The sequence below is a fragment of the Zootoca vivipara genome, chromosome 5 (assembly GCF_965207765.1).
Source record: "Zootoca vivipara chromosome 5, rZooViv2.hap1.1, whole genome shotgun sequence".
NCBI lineage: Eukaryota > Metazoa > Chordata > Lepidosauria > Squamata > Lacertidae > Zootoca > Zootoca vivipara.
Genome location: NC_142588.1, coordinates 10,053,197 through 10,070,243, shown reverse-complemented (window position 1 = coordinate 10,070,243; position 17,047 = coordinate 10,053,197). Strand labels below are relative to the sequence as shown.

The following is a 17,047-nucleotide window of genomic DNA, read 5'->3' as shown; positions in this document are numbered from 1 at the left end:
TCTAACAAAAAGCTCTTCTCTGAATCTGCTGCTTGCATTTTAAGGGCAGCTCTTGTTGCATTGCTTAATTAATATGCAAATAGCAGCTTCAGAGCGGGTTTTTTATTCTTGGACTCATGACAAGGAGCAGCGATGGGAGAGATAGTTAAACTTCCCAACACTATAAGTAGATCCCTGCTGGATCAGACTGAAGGCCTATCTGATCATGCCAAGGTTGCAGTTTCAATCCCCATATGGAACAGCTGCATTCTTGAATTGTAGGGGGTTGGACTAGATGAGCCTTGGGGTCCCTTCCAACTCTAGAATTCTTTGATTCTGTTTTGTCTGGCAGTGGCCAGCCAGATTTCCCTGGGGAGCTCCAAGCAGGGCATGAGCAAAGATCTTTATCCTACTGTTGTTAGGATATCCCAGGCACCCCCAAACTGCGGCCCTCCAGATGTTTTGGCCTACAACTCCCATAATCCCTAGCTAAGAGGACCAGTGGTCATGGATGATGGGAATTGTAGTCCAAAACATCTGGAGGGTCGAAGTTTGGGGGTGCCTGGGATATCACCTTATACCAAGTCAAACCATTGGTTCACCTAGCTCTGAACTGGCTCTACTGACTGGCTCTGAGTGGCTCTCTAGGGCAGAGGTAGGCAACCTAAAGCCTGGGGGCTGGATGTGGCCCAACCGCCTTCTCAATCTGGCCTGTGGACAGTCCGGGAATCAGCGTGTTTTTACATGAGTAGAATGTGTGCTTTTATTTAAAATGCATCTCTGGGTTATTTGTGGGGCATAGGAATTCATTCATATTCCCCCCCCCCAAAAAAATATAGTCCGGCCCACCACATGGTCTGAGGCACGGTGGACCGGCCCACAGCTGAAAAAGGTTGCTGGCCCCTGCTCTAGGGTTTCAGATTCTCTCAGCCATACCTGAAGATGCTGGGGGTTGAATCCAGAGTCTTCTGCATAATGTGGAGGCAGCTCAGGTTTCCCCATAACTGCTCGGCAGGGGGTTGGACTGGATGGCCCTTGTGGTCTCTTCCAACTCTGATTCTATGATTCTTACTCAACAAAAGGGGCACAGGTTGATTTCAGTTCCTCTTTACCCAGGCCTTTGGCCGAATGACATCCAACGCCTCTTTAAAATGTGCTGACGGTGGGTTATTGGGTTTCCTTGGTTTTTGTTACGTATTTTGTGCTTTTACTGTATATTGTGTTTTTATGTTGTAACTGCCCCCGCCCGCCCCCCGATCTGCGCATATAGGGCAGTATACAAATTTAATTAATTAATACTAAATAATAATAATAAAAAACTAGTTTGGGCCCAGTGAAAGTGATTTTATGGTGGTCATTCATTTGGCGGCCTGACCAGACATAGATTATGAAGAAGAGATACAAGAAATAAGCAGCTTTGTTCTTCCTGCAGTTCCGTTTGTTTGCGGAAAAGTTGTATAGAGCAGTGTTTCTCAACCTTTTTTGGGCCATGGCACACTTGTTCCATGAAAAAAATCACGAGGCACACCAACTCTGTGCCGCCCTCCCCTTTCCGGGGAGAAAACTGGGCCTGGGGTTCAATAGTACTGTAATCAATAATGATTGTGGTGGCGGCGATGCAATCGGATCGTCCCTGTGACGGGTAGGGGACTGAAGGCTCTTACGCCCCCCTCCTTTTGAAGCGAATAATATTGGGGAGGGGGGTCAACACCCCCAGCACCTCACACCGCCTGCCCCCCCGTCGATTACTATTATTCCTATTACCATGAATTTATTCGTCACCCGCCCCTCACCCTAAGGACCTAGGGCAGGGGTGGGAGGGGGCACTTACCGCCCGCAGGAGGAAGCGGTGGAGGAGGAGGAGGAGGAGGCCTGCTGGGCCCCTCCGGGGGTCTCGAATAGAAGCGTGTCGCCGTCGCTGCGCCTCACAGGCGCTCCCCCCGCGGCGGCGGCGGGGCCTCGCCGCTTGCTGCCGCCGCCGCCTCCCCTTCCTCCTCAGAGGGGGCTTCTCAGCCAGAGGTCCGCTCTCCATGCCGGGCGAGACCAGACTCGCCTCCGCTTAAGCCCGGGACGAGAATGGTTAATGGCGGCGGCTGAGGGAGGAGGGCTGCCCGGCCGCCTCGGCAAAAAAAAAAAAGCCGTTTGAAAATGGCGGTGGGAGCCGCGCCGGCCAATCAGCGCCGCCGACGGCCGGTTGCTAGGAGACGGCGCGGGGTGCGAGTGGGGAAGAGGCCTAGCTGCCAGGCCTGAGGTCTTCTTCGCTTTGGGGATTGCCCTTCTCCCCAAATTGCCCTTCTCGTCGCGGCACACCAGCCAGCGTCTTGCGGCACAGTAGTGTGCCGCGGAACAGCGGTTGAGAAACGCTGGTATAGAGAGGCAACAAATAGATGACCCTGTTGTCTCATGCTGTTTTCGAAAGCACCTCAAAGTGCAAGTAGATAAGTAGGTGGGAAAGTAAACGGCGTTTCCGTGTGCTGCTCTGGTTCGCCAGAAGCGGCTTTGTCATGCTGGCCACATGACCTGGAAGCTATACGCCGGCTCCCTCAGCCAATAATGCGAGATGAGCGCCGCAACCCCAGAGTCGGTCACGACTGGACTTAATGGTCAGGGGTCCCTTTACCTTTTATATCTCAAAGGCAAGCTAACCTCAAAGGTGCATTTAACCCTCACGCGTGGGGAAAACCCTTCCTTTTGATAATTGTCCTTCCCATATTTTTCCCCCTGTGTTTAAATCAGGTGCTTATGCCCTACACAAATTATTTATTGTGTTTCATTGAATAAGGGCCTCGGAGAGATGCAGGTATTCCTGTTGTAGCTCCCCGATGCAGCTGGGTTTTAATAGGCAGAAGCTGATGCTTTCTTACAGTCTCATCAAAGCAGAAGAGGAAAGGAAATTCACACAAATGACAATAGTTTGGTGCCCAAGCAAAGCTGCCTATTGGTTCCTTCCTTCCCAATTCAGGTCTGGTTCCAGAACAGAAGGGCAAAATGGAGGAAAACAGAGAGAGGCGCTTCAGACCAAGAAGGACCCAAGGAGACGATGGCTGAGGTGACACCCCCAGGAAGGAATTTAAACTCTCCCTCTCCAGTTGACCAAACCAGGAATAAGAAGGAGAGCCTGGAGATTCAGCAGAGGTAAGGTTGCCTTGATTTGCTATGCATTTAGTGCTGGGTGGAAGTTTGAAAGCATTTTTTGATTTTCATTTTTTATTTGGGTGGGCGGAGGGGGGAAGAGACTTACAGGCCACCGTGTCTAATCCTGAACATGGAGCGACATCGAACACACCCTTTTTGGGTAATGTGGTTAGGTTAGGATCATAGGAGCCAATTTCTGGGGTCAGGGTCCCCTCTCCCCAATAAAATATTTTAGGGCCTCTCCCAAGTTGAATCTATTCCTGGGAGCACAAAATGGCAGTAAAAGAAGGGGGGGAAGGGGTGTGTTGTGTGTGGCAGCGACGGGCTGATGAAATAGCTGGTGAACTTGCACGGAGACAGAAACAGAGAGAAAGAAGCAGAGTTGAAACCAGGAACAGAATCCAGGCAAAGAGCCTCGCATGCATGGGGGAAGATAGCAGAGGTTTAGTGATAGTTGCTCCTTGTGCCTGAAGAGTCACGTAGCGCCTTAAAGAATAACATACTTAATGCGGCTTTTGCTTTTGTTGGTTGAGCACACTTTACCCATTGTACGAATTGTTATCTTAATTGGCAGATATGGCTAGGTGTGCCTGTGCCCACACACGACGCAGCGGCCGTAACCGTTGTACGCAGTGGGGCCCAGAGGCCATGAATGTGAGAAACTGCGGTGAGGCTGCAGAGTCCAACGTAGGACCAGAGACTTGGCTCATGGCACCCATAACCGATGATAATTTGTGTGCGTGCTTTTAGCTTCGGCTAGACATGCTAATTTAACACATGTAGAGTGAAAGATTGGTTACCCAGGTGGTCAAAGGACTGCTGTTTTTAGTTGAATGGGCTGAGATGGAACCACGGCCGTTTATTTATATTTTAGGTTTGGGCCAATTATTTTTATAGGATTAACACACACTTATATTAGGCACTCTAGGCTTAGAGTTAGGATGTGGCTGCAGTCCTCTGCACACTTACCTGGAGAAAATCTCAATGGATATTCAAGTAAGGGATCATCCTTGCCTCTTTCCCCCAGGGGAACCCAATCTGTACTGCTGAATCAGAGCAAACACCAATCAGGTTTTCTCCAGATTGACGCTTATTCCAATGTATCACAAAATTGCTGGTTTTCTTGGGGAAAGAGTGAGGGCGAAAGCAAAACCTCTCAGACTCAAGTTTTCTAGGTATGGGACAAGCACATGTCTGGATCAGCCCCACGTCTTGCTCAGTGTAGACCCACTGAAATTAATGAGCACGACCAAGCTAGAGCCACTAATTTCAATGGTAAAGGTAAAGGACCCCTGACCGTTAGGTCCAGCCGTGGACGACTCTGGGGTTGTGGCACTCATCTCGCTTTACTGGCCGAGGGAGCTGGCGTACAGCTTCCGGCCAGCATGACTAAGCCGCTACTGGCGAAACCAGAACAGTGCACGGAAACGCCGTTTACCTTCCTGCCGGAGCGGTACCTATTTATCTACTTGCACTTTGATGTGCTTTCGAACTGCTAGGTTGACATTTCAATGAGTCTGCTGTAAAACATAGTTGAATGCCACCCAATGAATTAAATGGGACTTCCTTCTGAGTAGACTTGCATAGAGTTGTGCTGTGGTGAACTTGAAATCAGCTTTCTAAAAAGAAAGCTATTCCTTTTTATTTACTTATAAAAGTGAATAAATGTAGCAGTAAAAAAAAGAGCAGAAAAAACATAATTACAATTAAGCCCATATTGAATAATAGAATGTAAAAGTTGTAAGAGATCATGAGGGTCATTTACTCCAACTGCCTGCAGTGCAGGAATCCTGCACAAACAGAACCAGATTTTCTTATTGATTCTACTTCAGCATACTGGTGCTTCCCTTTGGCATTCATGTAGAAAGCAAGGGCATTTTCTTGCACCCGGATTCAGTCCTTGAGTGCAGAGTACACATTGCACACACTGACTTGGTCTTAAAGGCATTGGAAACATGAATATATCAGCGGTGGCTTTTCTGCTCCTTGATCCGTCATTGTGATTGGATGCCCAAGGGGCCACAGTGGCTGGGAGAGCCATGCCACCTCTTTTGGGTTGTGTGCCAGTTATAGGTAAAGGACCCCTGGATGGTTAAGTCCTGTCAAAGGCGGCTATGGGGTTGCGGCACTCATCTCGCTTTCAGGCCGAGGGAGCCGGCGTTTGTCCACAGGCAGCTTTCCGGGTCATGTGGCCAGCAGGACTAAACTGCTACTGGTGCACGGAGGACCGTGACGAGTGCCAGAGCGCACAGACACGCCGTTTACCTTCCCGCCACAGCGGTACCTATTTATCTACTTGCGCTGGCGTGCTTTCGAACGGCTAGGTTGGCAGGAGCTGGGACTGAGCAACGGGATCTCACTCCATCACGGGGATTTGAACCGCCAACCTTCCGATCGGCAAGCCCAAGAGGCTCGGTGGTTTAGACCACCTTTTACCTTTGTGCTAGTTATGACCATGCTTGGACAGGGAAGGCCTGGGCACAGCAAGCCAAGCGTTGGTAACCTAACCTTTGGACTGCCATAATGCACTTTCCGTCTCACAAAACAGTGACCACCTGGAGGCACACACGGTATGTTTGGTGCTTGTGTGAGAGCCAGTGCAGAGAGAGGCAAAATGACTGGGATGGTGGGTGGCCTCGAGAGAGGAGGGTCTTCTTCGTGTAACACCAGACATACCAAGATGGAGTGAGTACGAGTGAATTGATGCAATTGATGCTGGAGTTGTATGTATATGGGTTGCTCAGTCAAATTCCTGATTGAGGGTCACCGAATGCAATCGATTCCCCCGACTTCTGGTTAACATGGTGACTGGTCAGGCAGCTGGCTCCGGAGCTCCGCAGGTAACACATTTTTTATTGAGTCTTAATGGGTTTCAACTTCTTTTAAAACCTATTCCCCCCCCTCTCCTCCCTTTCCTTGCAGCCTCAGCCGAGCCGTCGGTCCCTCGGGGCCCTTTTTCCCCTCGTGTCTTCCAGGGACTCTCCTCAACACGGCCACCTACGCCCAGGCTTTGTCGCAAGTTGCGTCCCTCAAAGGTAATGGTCTCTTTTTTTAAATCCCAGATTCCGCAGCAGAAAGATGTGCTTTGTGTTTGACATGGCGATGATAATAACAACCCAGTTGTAGCTCAGCCACAGTTGGCTGGTTCAGGGGCACTGATATGGCTGGGGCTTTTTGGCGCAACGGTTGTAGAATTGGCACTTTTGGACGTAGCCCTTTTTGCATTTCTGTTTTGACTTTATGGGCAAACGCTCTGATTGGTTAGATTTGGGTTGCGCTCCTGTATACGCTTATCCAGGAAGAAAGGAAGAAACTTCACTGGAAACAATGGGACTTACTTCTGAGTAAACATGCAGAGGGTCATGTCTCATTACATACAGTTAACCAAATGTCTCAACGGGATTGGGCTGGCTTTTTTTTTTTTTGCAGTATCCTGGTCTGCAAAGCTATCCGATAAGCCCATGAATGGTGGGAAAGCTTCTTCTTCCTAGACGTATCTCAAAGAAAGTGGGAAATGACCGCCTTTGGCTGCTGCTCTCTGACATGTGCTGCTGAGTCACACTGTGACTTGTTTCCCATTAGAATGGCTCTGTGGTTTCATTCGCCACCATTCATATTTTGCAGAATAAGTGACAGAACTGGCAATGGGATACCCCAGGATACCCAGTGCTGAACTAATGCAGGGGTGGCCCATCTTCGAGGCGAGGTGAAGCTGTTTGCCTCGCGAGGCGCACCTGCCCCTCTTCCCCACCCCTGGCTTTGCGCCGCTGCCAGGGCTTCACCAACACAGCACCCTCGCTGCTGCAACCACATTGTACTGGTAGCACTGGTGCAGCTTCAGGGGAAGGGGCAGAGGCAGGGCAGGTGCAACATTGGGGCCTGGGCCCGGATCTGTGTTGGGTGGCATCGGGGCATTTTGCCTGCAGCGGCAGAAAGTCTCGGGCCAGCCCTGATCTCAGATTTGAACCCTGGTTCGTTCACAAAGCTGCAGTAGTTCATCAGTAAAAAGCCAGTTGTTGGCAGAGAGGAGCCTTGGTTCACTTGCTTGTGCGAACCGGATTGTTTTCATGAATTAAAAAAGGCAGCTCTTTGGTCTGCTTGTGGCACATAGAGTTGGGAGGGTATTAAAGGTCACCTTGTCCAACCCTCTGCTTGGAATCCAGACCTAGAGTATTCTCTGACCAGCCTCTGTTTGAAGACCCACCCCAGATAATTGGTTATATTGTCAGAGGCGATGTTAGGGTTGTGCAACCCGTTTGGCCGTACTGGGTGCAGGGGGTGCCTGCTGAGATTTGACAGCCCAAAGCCTGCCACTGCTATTGTTGAGTCACTCCTACCGTTGAAAGGTCACTACGGATGTTCAGCCAAAATCTACCCTCCTGTAACTTTAGCCCATCCAACCTGCTCTCTTGGGGCAGCAGAAAACAAGTCTTTGCTCTTCTCTTTGTGACAGACCTTCAGGTATTTGAAGATCGCTGCCACGTCTCCCTTCAGTCTTCTCTTGGCTAGATACACTCAAGTTTCTTCAACCTTTCTTCATAGGACTTGATTCCAAACCCCTGACCGTCTTCGTTGGTCTCCTCTCAACCCATTACAATTTGTCTGCATCCTTCTTGAGGTCTGGTGCCCAGAATTGAACACAGTATTCCAGTGAAGCCCGACTAGTGCAAAATAAAGTGGAACTATTACTTTCTGAGACTTGGAAGCTACACTTCCAGTAAGGCAGTCTAAAATGGCATTAGCCTTTTTTTTACAGGAACATCACGCTGCTGACTCATGTTCAGCTTGTGACTATGAGGCTGAGATTGCCCATCCTGTGTATTTTATCTGTAGATAGCCCAAACACAGAAGAACTCTCCATCTGCCTCTGTTTAATTTCATTGCTAGTTTTGGCCCAGTTTTCCATTCTAGGCCAGGTTGAACTTCATTCCTTCCCACTGAGGTGTGACTGGCTTAAAGCTCTCTTGACCAGGTTCGCCATGTTTCGGCCAAACACAGTTCTCCAGTTCTCATGATGTGCAATACATCTTCTGCCAGCATTCCTTTATCGAGGAAGAACTTGCAGGTTAAAGGTGTGAGTCATTTGTAGTTGGTTTTTTTTTAACCTGGAAATAGCAACCGCAGAAAGACTTGATTAGTATTGGGACCACAACACGTAGGGAGGGTTGTGGATAATGCCTTCCTTTCGTGCTGTTGTGCCAATGAAGATTGTAATTATACACCTTTTATCTGCTATGATTCTTCCAACGTTCAGCTTCATTAGATGTCCGTGCATTCTGGGGGGCGGGGATATCAATTTTATCAACATGCATCATCATCTCTACATGTTCCCCCCCCCCCGGTCAATACCTTTTCTCTAAACTAAAATACCCCAATGCTATAACTTTTTCTCATAGGAGAGCTGCTCCTTCCATGGCCCTATTACTTCCTTCTATGATTGAGTAGGCCAGTAGGGCAAGAGGTTCTCCAGTAGACTGCCACCATACTTGCCTCAAGTTCCCACTAACCCTGCCATACCCCTCTTCAACGTTCCTCTGATGAAAATAGGGATGTCCTATTCAATGACAACAACGATGATGATTTTATTATTCATACCCCACCCATCTGACTGGGTTGCTCCAGCCACTCTGAGTGGCTTCCAACATTTGTATATAGAAACGTAATAAAACACTGAACATTTTTTCAAAGCTTCCATATACAGGGCTGTCTTCAGATGTCTTCTAAAGGTTGTATAGTTACTTATCTCCTTGGCTTAGGGGGGGGGTCACATAACTCCATACCCACCAACATTTCTCCAATGAAAATAGGGATATCCTGCTCTACCTAAGGACATCCTAGGGAAGAGCAGGATATTCCGGGATCAAATCAGAAAGCGCGATGGCTTCTGTAAATCCGGGACTGTCCCTGGAAAATAGGGGCACTGGGAGGGTCTGCCCTGGGCAGAATTGTTTTCTGGGAATTCAAGACAAATACCTGCAAGGGGATGCAGAGCTGCCATCCGGCTTCCCTGCATCTCTCCAGAAGCCCAAGGTAGCTTGGTTTCCTCCGCCAGCCCCCACTTACTGAGCATTTCAAGAGCCAGTTGTCTAGACACGCCAGAGAGAAATTCTCTTTCAGTAGGGCAAAAATACCTGCACCAACTTCACAGGTGGCCACAAGGCAGGCCTGTGTTACATGTTGTTTGCACTTTTTCGAGCATGTTGTTTGCACTTTTTCGAACCTCTTCCAGCTTCACAATATCCCTTTGAAGTATTTAGGGAATTGTCTGAGCTCCTTCCCATTATACTGCACACAGAGACCTGATTAACAGGTTGACTGCAGCCTTCTGGGAGCTACACCGCTGTGACTTGAGTCACAACCAGTCCACTAACAAGTCCACTACGTACAAGGAGGAAACGTGTGGCTTAGGGCAGATTGACACACATCTCCAAAAAGAATCCCAGGAACTATAATTTGTTAAGGGTGTTGGGAATTGTACCTAGGCAAGGGGCAAACTACAGTTCCCAGGATTTTCTGGGGGAAGTCTGTGCTTTAAATGTATATTCATTGTGAGTTATTGTATTTTTCGCTCCATAAGATGCACCTAGTTTTTAGAGGAGGAAAGGGGATAGCCCCGGGTTTTTGAGGATCAGCTCAAAGTTGTGCAGCTTCTTTTGCAAAGGGGAAAAGCTCCGTTTTTTGAGGATCAGCTCAAAGTTGTTGAGCTTACTTTGCAAAGGGAAACAATCCTGTTTTTATGGGGTTCAACTCAGTTTTTCAGCTTCTTTAGGAAAGGAAAGGGAGCTGTTTCTCCAGTTTCCAGACAGATAATCTAATCAGACAGTCACATGTCGCTGGGGAAACAAATAGCCTCCATTTGCAGAACATTCAACAATGGAAGCCTGGGCAAGGGGGCGGGGCCAGAAAGGGAGCCAGCGATCGACCACACATTCGCTCCATAAGACACACAGGCATTTCCCCTAACTTTTTAGGAGGAAAAAAGTGTGTCTTATGGAGTGAAAAATATGGTAAATTTATGGTGTGGCTCTGCCTGTATATAGGTTTCTTGGCACGCACCCAATGAGTGAACATTGGACAGTGTGCCAGGTTCCCTTCTAACCCTTCCTTTCTAATATATATGGCGGTAGCTGCAACTTTCTCCTTGTGTAGATGGGGCCGCTCATCCAGGGTTTGTGCATTTGTGATTTTTGTAAGAGGATCTTGCCTTCCTCCCCGGGAATCTATAATATTAGCACCTTCATGATGTTGCATTGTGGAGCCTTTGACTGAACACCGAGCTACAAAAGGAAAATCCCTCGCTGCGCATGATTTATTTATGCTCTGTGCAATAACATGGAGTTACCAGGAGAAATCAACAAGCTTAAAAGCAAGGACCCCCAGAGCAGTTCCTTAATGGACAAAGGCAATAGTGCAATTCATTAATGGAGAGATTATTAATGGAGGTAAACAAGAATCTCTGGTTTTCGGCGGAAATTCTCTAATCATTGTGGGAGAGCCTCCCTTCCACTCCTACAGAACTTCCCCGGATCCTCTGCTGCCCAGTGGAAAGGAGATAAATAATTACCTTTGTCATGGGATGACTTGCATAGTCTCTCCTCGCTCGCGATATTGCTTGCTCCGTTGGCGTAGCGGCCTGTGTGCAGCCATTGATGGGAAAGCAGCTTTTGCATTATACATCAAAGCACCGGGCAGGATCGATCAGGATCATTCAGGGTTAGTGCGCTGCTGTGGTTGTAAAAGGTTTCGTGAAGGCTTAATTGTGGTACCTGGGAGGAAAGGGGTTGTTAATTGTCCTGAATGAGTAGAATTTGTCAATGCTCAGGACCCCACCCAGCCCCGTTGTAGTGAGAAGCAGGAAGGCAAGGATTTACCCAGAACGAATGCTGCTCTTCGCAAACCTTTTAGGACATACCTCCCAATAATAATAATAATAATAATAGTAATATTTATTAAATTAGTATACACCTCTTCATCTGTAGATCACAGGGCGGATCACAACATAATCATGGCCAGGAAATAATTCTGTATAATATTATATATTTGTAGAGCAGGCAGCAATGGTTAATAATAATAATAATTTTATTGTTTCTACCCCACCCATCTGGCTGGGTCGCCCCAGCCACTCTGGGAGGCTTCCAACACATATAAAAACATCAAACATTAAAAACTTCTTTCCCCCCCTTGACCTTTTATTGGTTTTACAGATAAAGAGTACAAATAAGCACAAATCAATAAAATCATACTGTATGTGGAGATTCTCTGAATCTCGAAACTTCCCTCCATCCCATCCATGGAGTCTTATTTTAAACATCTACAACTGCATACTAGTCCATACTCCAATTTTTTAAAATATATTGAACCATATTGTCCATAATGTTTCTTACACAACAAGTGAGTCAAAATCCTGCTCTTGTTTCCATCTGCTTACAGTGGTCCCCTAGATAACTTTTTTTTTTTAAAATCCATTCTTTTATAAAGTTTTCATCCTCTTGGTTTCTGAGCTTTGCCATCTCAGCGTAGTCCATCAACTTGGTTTGCCATTCTTCTCTGGTTGGGACTTTGTCATCTTTCCAACTCTGGGCCAATAACATCCACGTGACTGTTGTTCCATACACAGAGTCTTTTCTGCTCCTTCAGGATATCGGTACCTGTAATTCCTAATGAAAAAGCTTCTGGTTTCTTAACAGAACTTATTTTAAACATTTTTTTTCATTTCATTGTATATCATCTCCCAGAAAGCTTTTATTAAATTATTAAAGTCCACCACATGTGATAAAAGGTACCTTATTTTTCTTTATAGTTCCAGCAGATATTTGAACTAACATTAAAAACTTCTTGACACAGGACTGCCTTCAGATGTCTTATCAAACTGTGTAGCTCTTTTCCTCCTGAGCGAGTTCCAGTGGGTTCTGCCTTGTCCTACCTTACATGAAGCCACAGATTCATGCTGGCACGAGGCTTTAGCACAGTAGGCTGATAATACACAGCTTTGTCTCTCATTTTCGTCAGATCCTAGGGACACAGCAGGAACTGCAAACAAGAGCTTGTCAGCTGAGATGAACGGGATGGGAAGAAACAAAACTGAATTTTAATGCAGAGAAGATGAATGTCGGTTGCCTTTGGGCTGTCATGGTTGCTACCTGTTCTGAATTGGGTTTCAGTTCTCCTGAAGGAGCAGGTCCCCAGTTTTTGGGGTGCTCTTGGATTTGGTGCTGGGTTTTTTTTGAGATTCATAGATGGCATCGGTGATTAGGAGTGCCTTTTGTCAGATTGTGCGGGTATGCCAGTCGTAAACCTTATGTGAGTGCATGGGTTGGCAATTTTTTTTAGCCGCAGGCTGGTCCACTGTCCCTCAGACCTTGTGGCAGACCAGAGAAGCAGCACCGGGGGTGGAGCTGGAAGAAGAGGCTTGGGGGGCAAGTAGTCCTCCTCCCCACCCCCACCCCACCCCCCATCCCAACCACTGCTCTTACCTTCCCTGGGGCTACCACCACCACCACCGCTGCTGCTTCTGCTTCTCGTGGGTAGGCAGGAGAACCAGGGGGGGGTGGCGGAGAGAAGATGAGTGCCGTGAAAGGGCTGGCTTCAGAGAGGAGCTGCTTAAAATGGCGCTCAGCCAGCTCAGCCCAGCCCCCTTCCTCCTCTAGGCAGGGCGGGGAGAAGCCAGGAGGAGGGAGGGAGAATATTAAAAACCCGATAAAACATCAAACATTAATAACTTCCCTAAACAGGGCTGCCGTCAGATGTCTTCTGAAAGTCAGATAGTTGTTTATTTCCTTGACATCTGGTGGGAGGGCGTTCCACGGGACAGGCGCCACCACCGAGATGGCCCTCTGCCTTGTAACGTCGCTTCTCACAGGGAGGGAACCACCAGAAGGCCCTCGGAGCTGGACCTCAGGCTGAACGATGTGGGTGGAGACGCTCCTTCAGGTAAACTGGGCTGAGGCCGTTTAGGACTTTAAAGGTCAGCACCAACACTTTGAATTGTGCTGGGAAACATACTGGGAGCCAATGTAGGTCTTTCAGGACCGGTGTTATGTGGTCTCGGCGGGCACTCCCAGTCACCAGTCTAGCTGCCGCATTCTGGATTAGTTGCAGTTTCCGAGTCACCTTCAAAGGTAGCCCCACGTAGAGCACATTGCAGTAGTCCAGACTGGCTTCCAGTTCAGGTGTATAGGGCTTTTATGCATTCAGTCCCCCCCCTCTCCCTCCCCCCTTTTTCCTGTACCACTGTTGTTGCTCAGGACATGTTTGTCTTTAATTTGGAAAACTGTGCATTTGTAATGCTTCATGAGAGCACTGCACATTCAGACTTAACAGCTCGTCCCTAGTACCGTAAGCCCTGCATCACACCTCCACCAGTGTTGTGTGTTTATTATGTGCTGTGTTTCACAGGCGATTCTCTTATTTGAGATGTTTAGGAGGGTTTCTGATGGAGCAAGGCAAGCTGGAGAGATCTGCGTTTACGTGGATCACATAGTATCCGAAAGTTTTGTTTATGTCTTCTGTATGTTTCCAAGCACAATTCAATTCAAAGTGTTGGTGCTGACCTTTAAAGCCCTAAACGGCTTTGGCCCAGTATACCTGAAGGAGCGTCTCCACCCCCATCATTCTGCCCGGACACTGAGGTCCAGCTCCGAGGGCCTTCTGGCGGTTCCCTCGCTGAGAGAAGCCAAGTTGCAGGGAACCAGGCAGAGGGCCTTCTCGGTGTTGGCGCCCACCCTGTGCAACACCCTCCCACCAGATGTCAAAGAGAAAAACAACTACCAGACTTTTAGAGGACATCTGAAGGCAGCCCTGTTTAGAGAAGTTTTTAATGTTTAATAGATTATTGTATTTTAATACTTCTGTTGGAAGCCGCCCAGAGTGGCTAGGGAAACCCAGCCAGATGGGCGGGGTATAAATAATAAGTTATTATTATTACTAGTGGATTTTAGCCCGTTTAAAAACGGGCGCTAGAGGAAGCGGCCTGCCGGGACTGGCTTGGCGGTGGCGGGTCTTCCCGCCACCACCAAGCCAGTTCGCAGCGGGGGCTTTTCGCCGTTTGCCTTCCCCTGAGGGGGAGGCAAACGGCGAAAAACCCCGCCGCGCCGCAATTCGGCTCCGGGACTGGCTTGGCGGTGGCGGGTCTTCCCGCCACCGCCAAGCCAGTCCGCAGCGGGGGCTTTTCGCCGTTTGCCTTCCCCTGGGGGAGGCAAACGGCGAAAAACCTCGCCGCGCCGCAATTCGGCTCCGGGACTGGCTTGGCGGTGGCGGGATGTTCCCGCCACCGCCAAGCCAGTCCGCAGTGGGGGTTTTTCGCCGTTTGCCTTCCCCTGGGGGAGGCAAACAGCGAAAAACCCCGCCGCGCCGCAATTCGGCTCCGGGACTGGCTTGGCGGTGGCGGGTCTTCCCGCCACCGCCAAGCCAGTCCGCAGTGGGGGTTTTTCGCCGTTTGCCTTCCCCTGGGGGAGGCAAACAGCGAAAAACCCCGCCGCGCCGCAATTCGGCTCCGGGACTGGCTTGGCGGTGGCGGGATGTTCCCGCCACCGCCAAGCCAGTCCGCAGCGGGGGCTTTTCGCCGTTTGCCTTCCCCTGGGGGAGGCAAACGGCGAAAAACCCCGCCGCGCCGCAAATCGGCTCCGGGACTGGCTTGGCGGTGGCGGGTCTTCCCGCCACCGCCAAGCCAGTCCGCAGTGGGGGTTTTTCGCCGTTTGCCTTCCCCTGGGGGAGGCAAACAGCGAAAAACCCCGCCGCGCCGCAATTCGGCTCCGGGACTGGCTTGGCGGTGGCGGGTCTTCCCGCCACCGCCAAGCCAGTCCGCAGTGGGGGTTTTTCGCCGTTTGCCTTCCCCTGGGGGAGGCAAACAGCGAAAAACCCCGCCGCGCCGCAATTCGGCTCCGGGACTGGCTTGGCGGTGGCGGGTCTTCCCGCCACCGCCAAGCCAGTCCGCAGTGGGGGTTTTTCGCCGTTTGCCTTCCCCTGGGGGAGGCAAACAGCGAAAAACCCCGCCGCGCCGCAATTCGGCTCCGGGACTGGCTTGGCGGTGGCGGGATGTTCCCGCCACCGCCAAGCCAGTCCGCAGCGGGGGCTTTTCGCCGTTTGCCTTCCCTCGAGGGGGAGGCAAACGGCGAAAAACCCCGCCGCGCCGCAATTCGGCTCCGGGACTGGCTTGGCGGCGGCGGGGAAAAGGGGAGGAATTCCTCCCCTTCTTCCCGCCGCTGCCAAGCCAAAGCGGGCCTCCCTCCGCGCCCGCTGCCGCTTCGGCTTCCTCGGGTTCCCCGAGGAAGCGCCGTCCCATGCCGGAGGTGTGCGGCAAGGCTGCCGGGGGGGGGAGCGCTTCTCTCCCCCGCCGCCTCACCGCGCACCTCCAGCATGAGACTGGGCTTCGGAGCGGCGGTTGGCGGAGCGGCAGTTGGCTGTTCCCTGTGTCCCGAGAGCACGGGTCCAATCCCTGTGTCCCTGGTTGTCCCTCCGTCCAATCCCTGTGTCTCTGGGGGACATGCGCAGTACCCCAGGGACACACGGGACATCTGGACGCAGGGACAACATGGACATTATTATATAGGATTATTATTATTATTATTATTATTATTATTATTATTATTTGTTCTGCATGTAAGCCTGTGAAATGGAAGTATCTTCTGTGCCCTGTTTTCATACGCTATTTAATATATAGGTGAAATAGAGCTGAATTATCCTGAATGTCCTTTTGGGAGGGATAAATTTAACTTTTTAAAATAGTTTTTAAAATTTTATTTATACTTTTCAGATTTATACATTTCATTGAATTTACAATCACCTTAACATTTCAAAGCTTGACTTCCACCCCTCTCTTTCCACGGTTCCTTAGATTTATTTTTAATATCTTCTGCATATCCAAATCAACTTAATTTGCTCATTAAATAATAGTGTTTGTTTAAGAGGGCAGCCTTTAATATACTATTCTGTGCTTGCCTTACCCTGGCACCCCATTCATTCCTTCTAATGTCTCAGTGCAATTGGGTAAGTTATGATTAGAAAATCTTGTTGTATATGCTGTGGTTCCCCCCCACCCCAAGGATATGTACACATGTACGGTTTGAAACACGCAGGGCTCATTTTTTTTGCAGTGCACTTTTTTGCATAGTGCTATACAATTCTACATACCTTTGTGCAATAAATTTGCCTAACACGGGAGTTGCTGTCTGTGATGTTGGCACTCACATACATACATACAGGTGGACCTGTTTTCAAAGTAGTGCGCACCGCTGCTTTTTTACTTCTCTTAGTTTTAGTCTGTCCGGATCCCCTTGGCACTGGTAGTAACCTCAATGGGGTTACCTCACTGCAAACGCACGCACTTCCTTCCTCGTTTGTTTTTTTTTAAAAAAGGAAATTGCACGTTTTTTAGGAGTCTTTTAGGAGATGGGGAGTGGCACAGCCCTGTAACATCGCTAGTTCCGCCCAATAGGAAACGCTCTTTGTGTACACATGGTGGCAGCAAGTGCTTGAGAAGTGTATTTGCAACACAAAATGGGTTTAAACTTTTCCTGCAGAATGCGCTTTAGATTAGCCAGGTCCAGGGGGATGAGGACGTGTGTGTAACACCCCCCCCCATGCCCCGCATTAAACTAGAGCAGTGAACCAACAGCCACAATTGAGAATTATTTCTCAGTAGTTTGTACACTGATCCCAGGCTCTGGACTCATACAATATACATATTATTAGAATAATAGAATCAAAGAGTTGGAAAGGACCATGGTGTTCATCTAGTCCACTGTTTCCCAAGCTTGGGTCTCCGGCTGTTTTTGAACTACAACTCCCATCATCCCTGATCACTGGTCCTGCTAGCTAGGGATGATGGGAGTTGTAGTCCAAAAACAGCTGGAGACCCAAGATTGGGAAACCCAGATCTGGTCCAATCACAAGCAATGCAGGAATCTTTTGGCCAATATGGGGCTTGAACCCATGG

General features: G+C 49.2%; 1 protein-coding gene across 1 annotated transcript in view; it reads left to right on the top strand.

Annotated features, from left to right (window-relative positions):
• The window catches only part of DRGX (dorsal root ganglia homeobox), a 35,711-nt gene that overhangs the window by 9,358 nt on the left and 9,306 nt on the right, over positions 1-17,047 (top strand). The window contains exons 4-5 of the mRNA XM_035138308.3: positions 2,942-3,114; positions 6,037-6,149. Of these exons, the coding sequence (XP_034994199.1) occupies positions 2,942-3,114; positions 6,037-6,149 (286 nt within the window). The remainder of the gene's footprint in view (positions 1-2,941; positions 3,115-6,036; positions 6,150-17,047) is intronic.